This window comes from Hemitrygon akajei, chromosome 13 (assembly GCF_048418815.1).
Source record: "Hemitrygon akajei chromosome 13, sHemAka1.3, whole genome shotgun sequence".
In the NCBI taxonomy this organism is placed as follows: Eukaryota; Metazoa; Chordata; class Chondrichthyes; order Myliobatiformes; family Dasyatidae; genus Hemitrygon; species Hemitrygon akajei.
This window is the reverse complement of record NC_133136.1, coordinates 55,419,335-55,439,354: the sequence shown is the minus strand read 5'-3', so window position 1 is coordinate 55,439,354 and position 20,020 is coordinate 55,419,335. Positions and strand designations below refer to the sequence as shown.

General features: G+C 38.9%; 1 protein-coding gene across 1 annotated transcript in view; it reads left to right on the top strand.

Annotated features, from left to right (window-relative positions):
• The window catches only part of kita (KIT proto-oncogene, receptor tyrosine kinase a), a 72,894-nt gene extending 57,059 nt beyond the window's left edge, over positions 1-15,835 (top strand). The window contains exons 15-21 of the mRNA XM_073064646.1: positions 1,235-1,323; positions 2,508-2,635; positions 2,759-2,881; positions 4,514-4,625; positions 4,710-4,809; positions 8,191-8,296; positions 13,175-15,835. Of these exons, the coding sequence (XP_072920747.1) occupies positions 1,235-1,323; positions 2,508-2,635; positions 2,759-2,881; positions 4,514-4,625; positions 4,710-4,809; positions 8,191-8,296; positions 13,175-13,333 (817 nt within the window). The 3' untranslated portion in view covers positions 13,334-15,835. The remainder of the gene's footprint in view (positions 1-1,234; positions 1,324-2,507; positions 2,636-2,758; positions 2,882-4,513; positions 4,626-4,709; positions 4,810-8,190; positions 8,297-13,174) is intronic.
• The last annotated feature ends 4,185 nt before the right edge of the window (positions 15,836-20,020 follow it).

Sequence of the window (20,020 nt, the reverse complement as noted above, 5' to 3'; positions counted from 1 at the left end):
CATTTTGTACTCTGCGCTTCAGATTCATTCTGATGTTTTAAATGGACTGAATTTCAGAGGCTGGGTACAATATACAACATTATGCACTTTCAGCTACACTATTCTGAATGGACATTGAACCCATGAACACTAACTCACTACTTGTTTTATTTCTATTTTGCATTACTTATTTAAGTTACCTATTTTAGATATATATACTTACTGTAATTCACAATTTTTTCTATTATGTATTGCACTATACTGCTGCTGCAAAGACAACACATTTCATGACATATGCCAGTGATACCAAACCTGATTCTGATGCATATTGAATTTGCAGATTTAGATATAAGTGATTGTAGATCAATCTGCAGCAAAGGTGCAGCATAGTGGTTAATGAAAACAAAACCTTTACACCATCTTAAAATTCCTCCCCTCCCCAGGCAGTTGGTCAACCTTTCTAGTTAGCCCTCCTCCTCCATAATAGCTCAGTCTCTGGACTGCAGAGTGAACACTTTAAACCACTTTTTATAATGCTGTTTGCATTGTAAATACATGCTGGCATTTATGCACATTTTATTCCATGTCTGTACTTTATTTGTGTATAATTCTTTATTCTTTACCATTGTTGAATTTTTTGTTGCATGTCATGCCAATGCATCACAGAAAATTCCTAATGCATGGAAATGCATATGGCAAGGAAAGCACACCAAGTAAATTCCCATGCTACATGGAGCGTGCCTATCCTACGGTTATTCCAAGGAATGGAGATTTCCAGCCATGGGAATGCTGAATGGTAAACATGAATAGTACCTGATTGTGTCAGTAGAAGGTGCCTCAGAATCAGGAGCTGTCTTCCTTGCACTCCGTTTCCTACCCTCCTCCACCTCCCAAAACTGTTTCTTGGCCATGGGAGCATCTTGCAAAGTTTTAATCATGTGCACTTCCCAAATATTTTAACTCAAAACCATGTTATACTGACAGCTGTAAAAAATACAATTCGACACTAATAAGCATTTTGAACTAATTCTTTACTTTATCAAATTATGCATCCTAAAGTCCTAGAATTACTATTCACAATTCACGATGCTGCTTACAGACTTCGCAGTCTGGCTTGTGCTCACATTTTGATCTAAGACAAATTGTTTGGAAAAGGTGCCAGAAGATTAAAGATTCCATTTATGTGAAGGTGTACTGTTATTTTATTTTAAATCCTAATACAATATTGATTTAATGTATCTTTTACATATTGCAGCAATAATTCTGGATCATATATGGAAATGAAGCCAAGTAGACCAACATCTCCTCATACCACCCAGGACAAAATCAGATTGCCAAGCAAGGGTAAGATGGTGATCAGGTAGCACTGTGATCACGGTTTTGTTGAAATGAATGGCAAATGTTTGCAATTTACTTATCTGAATGGTGGGGAGGTGGGGTGGGAGGTGTATGTCATACAGCCATGCCAAACGTAAAGGAAGAACACAGTGGTGTAGCTAGTGGAGCATCTGCTTCACAACTGCAGTGACAGGGGTTTGATTCCGACTTTTGGTGCTATTCGTATGGAATTTGCACGTTCTTCCTCTGACCATGTGGGGTTTCTCCAAGTGCTTTGATTTCTTCTCACATCTCCTAAAACATGCTAATCTGTAGATTAATTAAGAAACTGTAAATTGCTTCTCCCAAACAAGAGAAAGTCTGCAGATGCTGGAAATCAAAGCAATGCACACTAAGTCCCGGAGGAACTCACCAGGTCAGGCAGTATCCGTGGAAAAGAATCCTAATGGTGGGTCTCGGCCTGAAACATCAGCTGTTTACTCTTTTCCATAGATGCTGCCTGGCCTCCAGCATTTTGTGTGTGCTTCTGTAAATTGCCCTTAGAGTGTAGTGATAGAATCTGGGGAGGGGGATGTGGGGGAGTTGACAGGGATGTGAGGAGGATAAAGTTAATTACAGTGGGATTAGACTGTATATATCAGCACTATGTGCTAGTGTATTTGGTGTGTTTAAGCAGGAGGAGGGTATAGAGGAATTAGGAGAGGCAAGAGGGGAAGAGTTAGGGGAGAGATGCTTCTGGAAAGTAAATGACAGCATTGTACAAAATTGTCTTATGACATGAATTCTGTGAAGTAATCACAGTTCAAGGAATAAAATATTTTACATGTCATTAGTACAAGCGTTTCTGCAAATACTGGAAATTTTGAGAGCATTGCATAGAAAGTGCTGGAGGAATTCAGCAGGTCAGTCAATAGTTTACATGTGTTGTTTGCCTCTTTAGTATGTAAGTTCCATAGCTTGTTTAAAAATCATGGATTTGTAGGCAATGCCGTCTCTATCGCATTGTTCTCAGTTTATCTGAAAAACTGGTTCAGTCAAGACAACCTTTGTTAAAGATGAACAGACTTTGCATTCTGCAAGTGTTTCCTATTATCTTGCTCTATGATCCAAATCTGTGCCGCAGATAACATTATAAACGGGAGAAAATACTAGATAGTGCCTGTTTAAACATCAGATACTTTGTTGTTTAGAATCCTATGGTGATAAGGAAAACAACAGTGAGGACACCGAAGACTATAGCCTGGCTCTGGAATTTGAAGATCTTCTCATCTTTTCCTATCAGGTGGCAAAAGGAATGAGCTTTCTCTCATCTAAGAATGTAAGCATAAACTTGCTTGCAAATCACCATTTCAGACATTATTGCTGATAATATTGTAACTCAATTATAAACTAGATTGTGTTTATTATATATCGTTTACAATGTGTATCTCACTTATTGCAGTGCATTCACAGAGATCTGGCAGCAAGAAACATTCTCCTAACAAATGGACGGATTGCAAAAATATGTGATTTTGGGCTGGCTAGAGACATTAGGAATGATTCCAACTATGTGGTGAAAGGCAATGTAAGTGATGCAGGACCATTTGCTCTTGTTGTCCATCCACTTCCATGGGTCTGCTTCCAGTACTAGTTCCCAAAATTGAGGAAATGTTGTTTAAATCAGGACAGTGGAATGGAATTCATCTGCAATGGGAAAGTGTGAACATAACAATGATCTACTAAAGACAATATTTTGTATGTTTTTGCATCAAACGTTAATTAGCAGTTGCTGGGTATATATTGTGAGCTATGCAAGTCAACAGCTAGGTATTAAAATTACAGTAAATGCACAGCCAACAATTACTGACAAACAGATATATGATCCCTGAAGTAGAGGAGTTAGGGATGCCAAGCAATGTCACAAATCAGTACTGAATCACCAGAGTTGCAAATGCAAAGCAAAATTTGACTATCCTAGATTTAAATTCACATCAAGTCCTGACCAGTAAAGAATTACTTGTGTACTAGATCATCAAGGACTCGGATGCAAATTACTATTTTTTTCTACAAAGGCAAGCAAAGAGTATTTTTATTGCACTTTGTTATTTTATTTTTTACCATATGTTAGAAGCTGTGTGCAAATAATCAGAGTCAAATTATCTTCCCATCCTTTCCACAACCAAGGTCCCTGGCTTATTCCAGAGACAATTTCCTTTAAACATTAAAATGATAAGAGAAAGGAGCAGAATTAGGCCATTCAGCCCATCGAGTCTGCTCTGCTATTCCATCATGGCTGATCTTGGATCCCACTCTACCCCATACACCTGCCTTCTTGCCATAATCTTTGGTTCCCCAACCAATAAGACAGCTATCAACTTTCACTTTAAATATACCCATGGTTTTGGCTTCCTCAGTGGTCTGTGGCAGAGGATTCCATAAGTTTTCTTCTCTCCACCGAATAAAAATTCCTCTTTATCACTTTTCCTAAGGGGTCTCCCATCAAATTTGAGGCTGTGCCCTTTAGTTCTAGAACCACCACCATAGGAAACATCCTGTCCACATCCGCCTTATCTAGTCCTTTCAATTTTTGGTAGGTTTCAATGAGATCCACACTACCCCCCCCCCCCCCCGCATTCTTCTAAATTCCAGTGAGTACAGGCCCAAAACTGCTAAACACTTCTCATATGTTTAACTCCTTAGGACTCTCTCCAATGACAACAAATCCTTTCTGAGATATGGGGCCCAAAACTGTTGACAATTCTCCAATTGTGGCCTGAGCAGGGTATTATAAAACATCAACATTATCTCCTTGTTTTTATGTTCTATTCCCCTTGAAATGAATGCCAGCATTTCATTTGCCTTCTTTACCACAGGCTTAACCTGTAAATTAACCTTTTGGAAGTCTTGCTAAATCCCTTTGCACCTCTGATGTTTGAATTTTCCTGCTACCTGCTGAGTTCCTCCAGCATTTTGTGTGTGTTGTGTGAATTTTCTCCTCACTTAGATAATAGTCTACAATGGAATTAGCATATCCAGAGTTCTCTGGGGATAATTACACACACACACACACACACACACACACACACACACACACACACACACACACATATTTGACAGTGTACTAAAGATGGATGATATGAAACTCATTATTTAATTACATATTCTACAGATAATCTTGAAAAACAATGATTCAATACTCAGATCATTTTAACCCTAGGCTCGTCTTCCTGTGAAATGGATGGCACCAGAGAGTATTTTTGACTGTGTCTACACATTTGAGAGTGACGTCTGGTCTTACGGTATTTTGTTGTGGGAAATTTTTTCATTAGGTAATAGTTCTACCTTCTTAAATTGACGTTGATTGTCTTAATTAGATATATGTCTGTACAAGATTTAATACTATTTCATTTTAGGGAGCAGCCCTTACCCTGGCATTCCTGTGGACAACAAGTTCTACAAGATGATTAAGGAAGGGTACAGGATGCTAAGTCCTGAACTTGCATCTGCTGAGCTGTAAGTATGATTCCTGATTTTTTTCTGAAATTGTTACAATGCAAACAGGCTGTTTTTGTTCATATCCTCTTTTATGTGTGTATTGAGTTACTCAGCTAATTGTTTAGACATTGTGAACATGCAACAGTAACTGTTATCCACTCTTGTAAAAAAGCCAAATTAAGTACATCTGTGATATGCAACTATTCATTGTCAAGGATTTGTGCTTTTGTTTGGGGAAAGGGAAGTAATGGGATTACGCATTATTTTTCACAAGTGGGGAGGATGTTTGTGGTTACTTTCTCTGTGCCAAACAGCAGAGACTCTTCTCTAATTACTGCTGTTGGAAGTCTCTTTCCTTGAAGATAGTCACAATAATGGCTGCTTTGCATGGTCTGCTTTTCCGAGATGAGGGAGAAGAGAGCCTGAAGTCACGTCAGATAGACTTCACCACGATGTTTTAGTACTTCAAAAGGATCACTCAGACACATAGGAACCTACCTTGTAATGAGGCAAGCACAGACAGAACTCATCAAGGGCAGTTTAAAAGCATTCCAAAAGGCTCATGGCTTAAAAATATGAGGTTCTGATGCAATTATATAGGGTGTTTCTGAGGTCTCACCTTCAATACTTTGTATGGTTTTGGCCACTTACCTAAACAAAAAGTTACAGCAACACTGGAGACAGTCCAAAGGACTTCAGGGATGGGAGTTGTAAAACCAAGTGAAACTAAATAGTTTGGGCCTGTATTCCTTGGAATTTAGAAGAATGAGGGATTGACAGTGTAGAGATTTGTGTGTTTTCACTGTGGGACAGTCCTGAACAAGGAACATAACGTAAAGATAAGGAGGGATCGATCGTTTTAAACAGAGGTAAATAGAAATTTCTCTTTACAAAGAATTGTGAATCTCTGGAATTCTCTGCCTATTGGGAAGATGGATTATTAGAAGTATTTTAAGTAGATGTGGATAAATATTTGGCAGATTGAAGAATAGAGGGAAAGGGCATAATCAGACAGAGGAGAAACTGAGGCTACCATAAATCAACCATGTCATATTAAATGGTGGGGCAAGTTTGGGGAGCCTAATGCCCATTCCTATTTCTGTTTCCTGCTGTTCTCTTGTGTTCTCCTGGTTATCAGTTGGTGGATAAAGTTTTGCCAGATTAGGGTGGTGCCAAGATTGTAATAGAAAGCATGCTGTCAGATGGAGCTGGGCTACTCATGGCAAAGACCAAGTCCAATTCAGTCAACATCCATTAGGTGCTGGCTGCTTCACTGTTCTTGATGAACTCTCTCATTTATTGGCTCTCAATAGGACGGACTCTTGGCTGCTTGGGTTGTAGATGATCTGGAGAGTGCTGTAGAATCTACACATGTTGCTGGAGACTTTCCAGCAACATCCATTCTTTAGGTCACAATTTATTTGTTGTACTTCTGCCTTTAGATGCTTATAGGTCTGTTCATTTTCTCCCTTAAATTCTGTTGGTGCTTCCAATTTAAGAAATCCTTCTCTTTATAATATATTGTACTAGTACTTGGAACTCCTAGTCATTCTTATGAAAATGTCTTGGTAGTTTTTGGTGGACAAACCAAGAATTTTTTCCATTTTCTAATTATGTATCTGAGCTTCTGGTGGGAAATTTGAATGTTATGTCTGAGACTGATGATTGAGATTGTTGGTAGGCGGGTGATCGCAGGGCCATAGAGTTAGACATTATGGAAATGCAGTAGATCCTTCTGCCCAACTCATCCATGACAATCAAGATTCCTCACGTAGCTAGTCCCATTTGGCTGCATTTACCCCCCTAAATGTTTTCTATCCAGAAGGTGAGAATCAAAATCAGATTTATTACCACTGTCTTATATGATGTGAAGTTTGTTGTTTCTGGCAGTAGTACAGTGCAATAAATTTAAAAAAAATAAATAAGTAGTGCAGCAAAAAAGGGAAAGAACAAGGTTGTGTCCATGGATTCATGGACCATTTAGAAATCTGATGATTCAGCTTTTCCTGAAATGTTGAGTGTAGGACTTCTGGCTTCTGAACTTCCTCTCTGATGGTAGTGGTAAGAAGAGCTATGTCCTGAATGGTGTGGGTCCTTAATGATGGATGCCACTTTCTTCAGGCACTGATGGTGGGAGGTTGTACTGATGGTGCTGGCTAAGTCTAGAGGCCTTGCAGCCTCTTGCGATCCTGTGCATTGGAGCCTTCATACCAGGCTATGATGCTCTCCACTATACATCTATAGAAATTTGCAAGACTCTTTCATGACATACCGAGTTTCCTCAAACTCCTAAGGTGTAGAGCCGCTACTGTGCCTCTTTCATGATTGCATCAATGTGTTGGACTAAGCCAGATCCTCTGAAATGGACAGGAGGATCTGCAGATCCCGGAAACCACACACGTGTGAAGTTTTGGAGGAACTCAGCAGGTCAGGCGGCATCTGTGGAGGTGAACTGTTTATTTCCCTCCATAGATGCTACTGGACCTGCTGAAGTTCCTTCAGCATTTTGTGTGTGTTCCTCCGAAAGGCTGACATCCAGAAGCTTAAATGTTTTAAATGCTGTAATTATTCTGACCTCTATTACTTCCTCTGGCAGCTCGTTGCTTACAGCCACCACCCTCTGTGTGAAAAACTTGCCCCTCAGATCTCCTTTAATCTCTTTCTCCTCTCACTTTAAATGCATGCCCTCGAGGATGTGTAACACTAAATAGTGCATGAGATTTGATGTGCATTTGGTGAGGGCTGGGGTTTGAAGGAGTCATCACTGATTGTTAGTTGTACTGCAGCACCAAGGATATTGACTTCTCATGTTCATATCTGTTAGCGTCTACTACTGCGGCTTTGCTGTGTTCCTGGAGAGCTACCAGTCTCTGTGGGCAGATTACTTCTTTCTTTCTCACCACTCCTAACCACACCGCATACATAACTAAGCATCCAGAAAGAAAGGAGTTGCTTTCTGCCCTTGTTTCTTTGTGCCTTTTAACAAACTGTAAATAATTGTTGTGTAACTCACACCACCACCACTCTCCCTGAAGAGGCGCAGACTGGCTTTCAGGTAAATTAGCCGAGCTATTCATGAAATTGAACCCTCAGTTAAGGTTGCTGGTTGCTGAAATCATGTTAATAACGTCAAAAAAAATTTCTTTCCTGCTCTGCAAGGTGGGGTCAATTGTGTAAGGCCATCCCAACCCTCGTTTTCTTACTAATGTGGACCCCTGTAGCTTTTACATTTTCTTGGAACAATGCATCCTTTCATAGTTTGTTTTAAAATCTCTTAAGGAATGCAAGGAATTAAACTTGAGTGAAAAACTATTCTGCGCAAACAGTTGTGTTGGTTAAAATTACTGTCTTTTATGAATGCTTTCTTTTCCATGTTGTTAACTGAGTAATATCTCATAGGTATGAAGTCATGAAATCTTGTTGGGACTCCGATGCTTTAAGAAGACCTACGTTTGAACAAATAGTGGAGATGATTGAAGAGCAGCTCTCAGACACCTCTAAACATGTAAGCAGCTGAGTGAGTAGCCACAGGGGGTTGTGGCTACAATATGTGTGGGCAGATATGACCCAGAGTGGTTGGTTATTTCCTGAGTGTGGCAGCTGCTGGAATACTTACATCTGCTCACAGCCTGCGTGTGGATATGTGCCATAAGCAGTAAATTAAAGTTACAATTTTAAATTACTGAACCAAAAGTGCCAATGCAAAAGGGAATTTAAAAAACAAACTAGTGAACATTGACAATCAGCAAACAACTCCATATTGCTACCTTGTAAAAAATGGTCTGTGAATTCAAAACCTCTGACACTAATAATCACCTCTTTTTGAACAGATTTGTGCAACTCACATAAAAAAAACTTTTTGCTTTTTGCGCCTCAGTGAACAAAGGGAATCCTGCCTATTTGCTCAATTAGTTTTTGTTCTTTAAGAGTTGTCTCAAATAAGTGATTGTCCCAATTAATTAATGAGCTGGAATCCACTGTATTAAAATGTATCTTGCGTTCAGTCATGTAAATATTGATGCTGTAAGAAATCGTGGCACTTGAAACAAGGCCCAATCTGAAACAGGAGGTGGCTTCTGAAGGGCGTGTATGTGTAGCCTTGACCTCAAATGTCCATTTTCCAGGTCCACTTCAGCAATCATATCTAAATTGGAGCAGTTCAGTTTGACTTTATTTTTTGAGTGTGCACTGCACATAGTGCATACTGATATAACACATTCCCAGTTAGATTTCAAAAAAAGATGGCAAGTGAAGGTATTTCAAACGATAGGTGATTGTGAAACATCGTTTCATTAGAACTGCTATGAGGCATACACAGGAGGACGATGGAGGTGCTTTACCTTAGCAATCAAAGGAAGAAACCTAGGGCTCTTGCCAAAGTTGTTTGCAAAAGGGCAGGAGAGGGGAGCAGCAGGAGCACTGGCTATGGGTCTTGGATGCAACAGAGGAAGAAACCGATGACCAGGCCAATTGGGAAGAGTATGTATATTTTGCATTTAAGCTTTCACCTCGGCATCATTTGACTTTATGTCACTTCTCAGTGCTTTTCACTCCCATTCAGCTTTCAGAAGCACTTCACTCCATTTCATCACGTTCTCACTTACGTATCCACTTTCAATAAGCATAGCTATTCTCACGGAATGTAGTGAGTGTACCTCCTGATCTCTTTGAGTAAAATGGACAATCTCTACTGTCCAAAGGCCCTATTTTCACTCAATCATAAGTCTTCATGTCAGCTCTTGGGGGAAAAGAGAGCAGAACGCATAGGGAGATGGCAAGGAGCTGGTGTACCACAAGAATCCACCCAACAGACACAGAGGATGAAACTCTGGAGAAAAGAGGACATATCTGTGTCTTAGGTCCCACATTACCAGGTTCAGGAACAGTTATAACCGTTCAACCATCTGGCTCCTGACCCAGCATGGATAACTCCACTGACCTCAACACTGACAACCTATGGACTCGGTTTCAAGGACTCCACAACCACCCTTCCCTCTAAGCTGCATGAGTGCACGAACATGCAGTAATTGAAATGCTCCCACGCACATAGCCTTTGTTGCTGTGCAGCTGGAATTTTCAAAAGATGTTAATATACTTTTAAAATTATGCTGGTATAATTTTGAAATCTATGTTAAATTCATTGCAAAATCCCTGTAATTAATTATATGTTAATGAATATAACCCATAATTTTTTAAAAATAATAAATGCACTACCACCTTTACTTTGAAACATTTTAGAGCTTCAATGTACTTACATTGTCATTGTTACAAACTGTAACAATAACAACAGGATGGAAGTTGGTAGCTTATTGTTAGTAAACTGCCGGACACTGACACCGTCAGATTAGAAAAATTTACAAAAATCTTCAAGAAAGATTTCCTTTGTTGTACTGCATTTGTTTATACCCTTCAATCAATAAATAAAATCAAAAGTATGTGATTTTTTTCACTTTTCATTCTAAATATTCATATCCACAGCATATTACAAAATACATCTATTAAAGTGTCACAGTTTTCAGGCAGGGTTAAAATTTCCTGCTTAGAGCAATGGTTAGTTGGTGCAACTATAAAAATATTCAAGGGAACTTTGTCTACAACTCATGTTTGCAGTATTATTTACTTATTAATATCATTATTTTTTATATTTGCACAGTTTTTCTTCTACACATTGGTTGCTTGTCAGTCTTTGTTTATGTGTAGTTTTTCATTGATTCTATTGTATTTCTTTGTTCTACTGTGAAAGCCCACAATAAAACAAATCTCAGTAATACATGGTGACATATATGTATTTTGATAATACAGTTACTTTGAACATTTGAACTTTGCACTAGGTAAAAAAGGTAAAGCTACTGACAATATTATAATATCTATATCACTGATTCCCTGATCTTATTTCTCAAATGACTGAACTATGAGTTTTTTTTCCCTTCAGAGACTGCAGCTTAGTAGGGCAAATACCCAGACTTTGATGGGTTCATAATCACTTAAGAAAGTATAATTTGATGTTTCTAATCTCAGAAGTGAGCCAAGCCAGTAGTGACATCAGGATTGGGAGAGGAGAGTTCAAGCTGAAAGCCAAGTAGGTCTAGGGTGGTGCACAAATATTTCTAGGCTCTGTTTAAATGACCACAGATGATGAATACTGGGGACTGTTTTTGAGATTAAGCTGATGGAGAGATATTGATAACTTAACAGCTACAACTGTTATACCACACGCAATGTCCTCTGAAGTAGAGCTGTGAGAGAATCCAATTCAAGTGCTGATGGATTGGTTCCACTGGGAACTGTAGAGAAATGCTACTTCAAAGAGGTATCAAGACTGTAGTGGCCTTAACTGAACCTGCAGAGTATTCTGCTTCTGTAAGTAGGAAGGCTGATATCTCACTTAGTCTGTCAATGCATCATTCATCATAGGTTTGAATTGAGTGCAATGACAATTGTGCAGGAGAACGTAGCAGTAAAAGGGGAGATGAAAAGGGGAGACCCCATTCAAAGCACTCTCACTTGGCAATTAGCGCACAGCATGCAATCTCCTCACCCACTGTCAAAGTGCAGGTGGAGTGATAGTTTAAACTGAGTTCATTGCTGTTCAAAAATCCTGTGGGTGAAGACTGAAATGACTTTAGGACAGGAATCTGTGGTGTCAGTCTCTACCCTGAGCTGTGATCATGCAGGATGCACGATGATAGAACATTCCTGTGTATCACAGGCTGTTGTGGAGATGCTACTGGAGGAAGAGGTGAAGGAGGAAATTGAGAGGGAAACAATTCTTGTTCATGTTAACATCAGTACTGTGGATTAGTGAAGATAAAAGAAATGATGTCCTAGTAGTGACTTTTAAAACCATCCTACTGTACAAAAGGGACAAATGCTTTATTAAAATTAATTCGTTTAATTGTACATTAACAATGAGGAGTGGTCAGTCAGTATAAAAATGAAATAACACTAGCCTCAGGATGAATTGTGACACAGCATGCTGAGCAGAAGCTGTCTCACGTGTTTGAAATCAGATGGAATGCTTTTCTGTGAAAATTTTGCGTAAAAAGGTAGATTTGCTTTTTTTCCCCCAATCCAATTTCTAGAAAATAACAATTCTCCAAAGATATCTGTGCTGAGCATTATATGTAAACCTTTCATTATATTTAGCTGTTTTTATTCATGGAGATATAACATTTTATTGTTTTGTGATGCTGTTCAAGAAGTACATACTAATTCATTAAGGAATTAAATTCAGGACCTGTAATGGATATAGGAAAAAACAGGTCAATAAAAATATCAGCTCTGTAGTTCTCTTCCAATGCTTTTGATGTAGAAGTGAAGGGTGGATGTCCCTTCCATCTCTGCTATTATTCCTACAGTTAAAACAACAAGATTTGAAGAAAATATGACAATCATAATTACTGATGTTTCAAAATGTTTAAAAAAATTCACATGCAGAAATTATATGAATAAATTGATCCATATATGAATACAGTTGGCCCTCCTTATCAGTGAGTTTCGCACATGCGAATTCAACCAACCGTGAATTGAGAAAACCCAGTTCTCCTCCAGCACTTGTTGTTCAAGCATGTACAGACTTTTTTTTCTAGTTTACATAGCATTTACATTGTATTAGGTATTACAAGTAATCTAGAGATGATTTAAAGTGTACGGGAGGATGTTTGTAGGTTACCGTGGATTGGGAAAGAAAAAAATTATAAGTTCCCTTACTATGTAAGCCGGAACAGGTACATCTGGTATTATTTAGTGTCAGCCAGTCAAACGTTTGTCTTAGTATGCAGTATATATTTTACCTTTCTATGCATATAAATCACTTAAGAACGTATGTTTCAGCTCCGGGCTTGGGAAGTTCCTGAGTTCGATCCAGTGCCAGACCACTTCCAAGCATGCTCTCCTTCCGTGCCTGGTTGATGTGGAGGATCAAAAACCCAAAACCCCAAAACCCAATAAATAAACCACTGCATTGCTTAGTAATAATTGTAGCTTTCATCGGGGCAGGGCCTTTCTCACTTTATCCTGTAAAATTGTTCCAATCGTTGACTGACTGTAGCCTAACCCTTTTTCAATGACCGATGGCGTTTCACCTCTTTCCGATCGCTTTATTATTTCCACTTTATTTTCAATCGTGATCGTGATTATTTTTGTGAACAGAAACACTGCGGATTCAGAGCTAGATCGCCGGGTCCTAATGTCCACCGCACTGAGACAGATTAAATAAGGTCTGAAGTTCCGCTGGGTCCTAAGGTCCACCGCATTGCGACAGGTTGAATAAGGGACTTGAGCATCCGCGTTTTTTGGTATCCACGAGGGGTCCCGGAACCAATCCCTAGTGGATAAGGAGAGCCGACTGTACATTGATACATTTCCATCCTTATTTTTACAGAAGTATTCCAACTTGGAGACAAATTTCACCACTGGGCTTAAGTTCTCCAGCCATTCCTCACGCCTTAATTCGGCTGGCAGCAGCAATGCATCGGACCAACCACTGCTCGTGAATGATGACGTCTTCTTCGAAGAGGAAAACAAGCGAATGGGAATTTGATATTAAGCAAAGACCTTATTTTACATAAGCCCTGCTGAGACTAATATACATAAAAAAATGACTGAATGTATATTTTATTAATGTTCGTATATATATTGATTTCAGACACAAAAATCTACTTGGAAACTACTATACTGTAGTCCTCGAAGCAAAATTACATGCATCAGAGTGATTGCTCACTGCAAGACTGATTACAGAGTGCTTTACAGTCATGTTATGCAGCCGGGTGTTTAAAAAATACAATTTGTTCTATGATTTGAACTATATGCAGTTACGTTTATCAATTATTTTGCTGCAACAAGTACGTCAAATCAAGATTCTCCTGAACTAGCTAATTTACCCAACAAATAAAAAATTATCAGACTGAAATTATAAGAATCGTGAAAGGACCCTCTTGCTCTTTAAGGGAGATCTGCACCAGCGATGGAATAGAACCCTAATGTCTCTGCCAGCCTTTCTTTCTGTGGAGCTGATTCCAGTTGCAATAGTAGCAACATTAAGCATTTAAAGTAACTACGTCTGGAAAAAAAACGTGCCAAACTTCAGAAGAGACTTCAGCATTTTCTTCTACAGATGCAACCATTCATCTCTTAAATTCATTGATAATGTGGCAAACAGACTAAGCAAATTGAAAACTAAGTACGTTAGATATTCTCCTGCCAATTTACAGTCTTGCCTAGATAAGTACAATTTAGCATCAATGATATCCCACGCCATCAAAAGTGCAAAATAAGCATGTTTGCTGAGGTCTACAAAGAGTATTTGAACAGCAGAAATTGCATTCTAAAGCACCTTTTATAAACTTTCCTGAAGCTAGTTTTGCTATGTTGACTGTCTTCCATTATGTTTTCATTGGTTAATGAAGTTAGTTTGAATTTTTGTTAGCCAAGCTTTTGTTTGGGATCAATTTTAAATAGTTAATTGACTTGATTTTTTTTTCTAATAAGTTTTGTAGCAATAAAACTGTAGCTAAACTTCAATAAGCTAAACTTAATGGCTATAATAGCTCATCAGAAATTAACCAAAATACTTGCAAGTAATGAAAAGTATGTTGAAAATGTTAATGTCATTGTATTGTTTGTGTTTGTTTAATACATTACTAAGTTCTAAAAAGTGCATTTTATTTGCCCATTGAGGTATGTTGCACTATTGAGTTGTTAACATAAGTCACATGAAAGGTCATTGCACTGATACCTGACATACTTGAGTGTCAAACTTCTATTTTTGGAAGCAGATAACAGTTAATTGACAACCTGAAAAAAATGAGATGTTATCCAAAATAATAAAAAAAGGGTGTAATCACTTTTATTTCATGCTATTTAAATAAGTGGGACTAAATGGATCCTGTAGAATTCTCCATCTGTGTCCAAAGTACCAGTAAGAGTTCTTGGATTAGAAGTGGTCAGTGTTTGGCATCCTTATTCCCTTGCACAAATTTAAGATGCAAGAAAAACATTAATTGCATACTAGGATTTAACTACTTCCTAGGAAACTGACCTGAAAAATATAATTTTATGGAAATAGATGCTCTGGTTTCATTAAGGAGTCTGTTTAATGTTTAAAATGCAAACTAAAAATGCTTAGAATGCTGAGGAACTCAGCATAGTCAGGCAGCATTTATGGAGAGAAATAAATGTCAACTGTCAAGCATCTGCAGAATTGTATGTTTATAATTAAAAGTGCTTGCTGGTTTCTTTGTGAAATTGCTTAATGCCATTTGCTGCTGAGACAGCTTGTAGACATCACTGGGCACCAGCAGATGTTGGGAAATGGGAACTAGTTTTTATTGAGGAATCATTTTCCTGCTCATCTGGATGTCCAAACATTTTGTTGCTGACTCCAAATTCTTTTATCTTTATTGTTAGCTTGATTCTAATTCTAAGTAAGAATACTTCTGGATAAAACATGTTTATCTTTTCTGTTCTTTGGACCTTCTTCAAGTATAAGTGGTGATTGCTGACTTAAAGGATATAAGACCACATGACAATGTTTGGAAAGCTATTTTTTTGCTCAGTATGTAGATTTATTGTAAGTTGCATTTGCTGCAAGTATGCAAGTTGTCAGTGTAACAAAGAACAGCATACTAGTCCCTGAATGTTCTCAGAAATATAAACCATGAAGCCACCCTGGTTCTCAGGCCTCAGTTCATCATAGCCAGCTTTATGCCAGTGGTTACCAGGTTAAGTTCTATCATACGTTGATCAGTGCATATTTCATCATTATGTGACTGGAATATAGAAATGTTATACAAGTTTTATTTTATTTTTCTTTACAATGCCACATTAATTGGGTGGTGTGACGATGTTTTATTTTTCATATAGCCTATGCTTCCAGAACAGAGTAATAGTCCTTTTGTTCTGGAACTTGTATCCCCAAATCTGTCCGTTTGGAGTGGTGTATTGTGTTAGTGAAACCTCAATATATTGTAAGTCCAGGAATTGTTTGTGAGGCAATGATTATTATTCTTTTTACTTACACTTGAAAATAAACTATTTTGCAGGACCTTGCGGTTGTGAAGTGTTTCATTTCAAATCAAATCAAGTTTAATTATCTTTCCGATCATACATGGATACAATCGAACGAGACGGCGTTCCTCGGGATGATTTGAAATGTCATCCGTTAATTCTCTACATTGTTAAAGGATTCTGATTATTTTTTTCTGTATTAGTGTATATGATTGTGATAGTGATTACTTTATTGCAGCCAGTTAGAAAATGTTGAGTTCCAGGGTAATCTTAAAAAATGTTTGCTGTATAAAGTTTAAATATAAATATCTTATTAGGTTTACAGTTTAATTTTTCTTATCATCATCAATTTGCATAAGAAAGATTAGCTCCCATTGTAACAGTGAATCTCAAGTAATAGGCAGATGACTGATGTACTAATTGGTTGTTGTGCTAAACTGCATAGTCCTTTATATGAATTCTATGAGGATATTAGAATTGACATTATGGGAAAGTTTGCCTGAGTTGAATGATTTTACTACACGTATTGAAATCTGGCTTAGACACTAATGCAAAACAGGCAACAGGGAATTATTTGACAATCAAAAATCTAAATTCTGCTGATGCTAAGAATGCTGGAAGCACTCAGTGGGTCAGGCAGCATCTGAGGAAACAGAAACAGAGTTAAATTTTCAGATCAAGGATGCTTCATTATAACTAGGAGAGAGAGAACAAATTAGCTTTAAGTTTCAGAGAATGTGAGAAAGGAGTGTATAAGTCAACGGAATAGCTCTGAAAGGGTAAGGTGAGGTTGTGACCAATAGAAAATATTGGGATCATCCACTATATTTGTCAATGAAACTAATTAGAAAGAGAACTTTGAGGGCAATTAGAAAGTGAAAACACAAATAGAGGAATGTGAAAAATTGGAAAGTAAAGGACTGTAGGACATGTCCACCAGGTCAGTCTGTGCCATTAGAGGGAAAAACTGAGACAATAACTGAGACTGATGAGTTATGAAAGAGATGGCAGACTCATGTAGGGAAATCGAGTTGTAGATTTCGATATTGAATCTAAGAGGGTCCAACATACCCAGATGGAAGATGAGGTGCTGTTACTCATAGCAAGCTGCAGTCTATACAACATACTCCATCATTATCTACTCCATTGCACTCCACTGATTTCCTAGAAAGTGCAGAACAAACTGCTGATTGAACATGCCTAGAGAACTTTTACAATTCGTGTGTTCTGTAATCTGACGACCGTGTTACTGAACATTCTGCATGGCTGCTTGGGTGATCTTATAATGCTCTACAAAAGTAAAGGATCCTGTGTGGCTGCTTAGGTGACCATACCATGCTCTACAACAGTAAAAGGTCCTGATTATTTTGTGCAATTTTAGCAGAGCCAGTGTAACAGACTTCTAATTAGCAGTTTTGGCTGAAAGTAGAGTGCCCAAAATGAATATTGCCTTGAGTGTTATGATGTTCAATATCCAGAAGTTTTCTGGTAATTGCCCACATAGAAGTATCATTTTTTCCTGTTTTATTGTTTATTGCTGATTGACATAGGTGTCCACCTGCTGAGCCTCTATTGAAATGGAATGATGTTCACAAACAAAGGCATGAGGGAAAATTGCAGAGAGAAGATCTAAACCTCCACTGCCAGAATTAGTGGCCCAATACAAGCATGCTGTCAACAAATGTATTTATTTATTGAGATACGGTGTGCAATAGGCCCTTCCAGCCCTTTGAGTCCCACTACCCAGCAATCCCTTGATTTAACCCTAGCCTGGTCACAGGACAACTCATAATGCCCAATTAACTTCCCAACCAGCATGTCTTGGACTGTGGGAGGAAACCCATGCCGTTACAGGAAGAATGTGCAAACTCCTTACAGACAACGGTGTGAATTGAACCTGGTTCGCCGGTGCTATAAAGCGTTGTGCTAACCACTATGTTACCGTGCCGCCCCATGCTGGCCAGCACTTTCTCTGCAAGTCACCCTGTTCTGGAGCCCAAGTGGCAGCTTTAGACCAGAGGATTTAGAGGCAGGAGTAACCCCCATGAGAACTTCCTCTATTGCTGCCTCTAGTTGGACAACCTTGACCCAGATGGTGCTTAGCTAAATGGAGCTTCCTGTTGCTTGGATACTGCCAATCATAAGCCTTGGCTAATCAACACACACTGTGCCTTGGTAATGCTAGTCTCTGTTAACAGAAATAAAAGTATGCCTGATTCTAGTGTCAGGGGAAAACCTGGTTTGAAACGGGATCCAGAATAGACCCTATGAACTGTGCTGCTATTAAGAGAGAGAGAAAGGGAGGCCCCCAGCGCAATGAGAGGGAGAGAGAGAGAGAGAGAGAGAGAGAGAGACAGAAACTGCTCGGAAGATTGATGTTATGGTTCTCGACCAGCTTGTTTACCTTTTCCCTGAGGTCACTTGCCTTCTTGTAGAGTTCCTGTGGAAAGTGGAGGGGGGAGCAGGTTGATGGACAGCTGGTGTCCAACATGGAGAGATAAAAGCCAGGTCCGCTGTTACACAGAGACACACCGAGACACACAGTGCGGACACTGAGCGAGCTTTGTTGCACCCACACGAAGGTGGGGTTTTTGGAGGATCGATTTGGGGAAATCGATCAGTGGCTCACAGTGTGAAAAGGTGTGACCGGTGGGGAATTATTTGTGTGTCCACCCTTGCCTGGGTGATAATTCCACCACTAAAGAATGGTCATACATATCATGGTCATAGTCGGTGACCACACCAGGATTTCAGAAGACAACGGGAAGATCGACGGCATCACCTCTCACCTCTCTCTCTCTCTCTCTCTCTCTCTCTCTCTTTCTCTCCAATGTTACTCAACTAAATACAACGAACTGAATTGAACTCTCTTCATCACATCGTAAGACTGTACCCATTTACCCCTGGGTTTGAAAGAGCCTAGTTCTGTTCCTATTTGCGCGCGCGCACACACGCACGCACACACACACACACACACACACACACACACACACACACCATTGCTAACCTGTTCAATATATTTGCATTTATATTACTGTATTGCTTAGTTACTAATAAACACTATTAATTTATAGCAATACCAGACTCTAGAGTGTTTTCCATTTCTGCTGGTTCTTAAACCCGGTCACGGGGTACGTGACACTAGGAACTGAAATATTTGCTTCTAGTGGATAGCTTGACCTTTGTTTATACCATATGTTATGTTGCATTTTTAAAATTTAGGCTTCTTCTGTACATTTCCACACATTTTAACATGGTGCAATATTTAAGTAAATAATACTGTTGTTGTGACGTAAGTATGTTGTGTTCATTTAGCGTGCAGCTTTTGTTGGACTGGTACACCACAGCCTTATTGCTATCACGGCATCCAGTGTTCTTCCATTCAGGTGTAGAAGCTGAAATCTGCATAACTGGTCCTCTGAATCCTTGGCAAGGTCCCCATAATATGCAGCCACTGCGGAACAAACAGATGTCCTCTGTATTGACTGGTGGCTTATTTGCAGCTGCCAATCTCTGTGATAATCACATGAGCTTGAGCCACTTCGCCCCCATAATTAACTGTGTCCATTCAAAATTGTTGAAAGGAAAATTGCTGCTCCATTATTGCTTACCACAGAGACGACGTGTATTCTAGTCCATGATTTTGCTGAGACTGCTATTGAACATGATGCTGGCAGGCACACAAAAGTAATCACTTTCCCATTTGTCCTATTTATCCCAGGGTGTTGGTGACTAGCCACTGCTTGCTGAGTTCATTTGATAACTCTGTAGAAGACCTAGAACTTGCCATGAGCAAACGATTCGTTTGAAGGCACTTTCTGCATCTTTTGAAGAGCTGAGCTTTCTTTTATTTTGAATTGTGTAAATCCTTCAGAGAAGGATATAAAATGACATGGGAAATATGCATAATTTCTTGTCAGCGGAACTTTATTTTCCAGTGCTGACTATATATTTTGATTTAATATACACCTTAGTGTGAGCATTTGTGATGTTCTGCAAACCTGAAGAAATCAGAGTCAAATTCACCTCACAGCATTTGGCATCACAGCAGGAAACTTCAATCTTTCGTTCTTTGGTGAAAACAGATGATAGTGAATTTTTTTCCCATTGATGCAAATCTATTGGATCATCCCAGATTAAAGCATCAAGCATAGTTGGGCCCATGGCTCAAAGGTTCATTTATTATCAAAGTATACAACTTAAAGTTCTTCTTCTCCGGGTA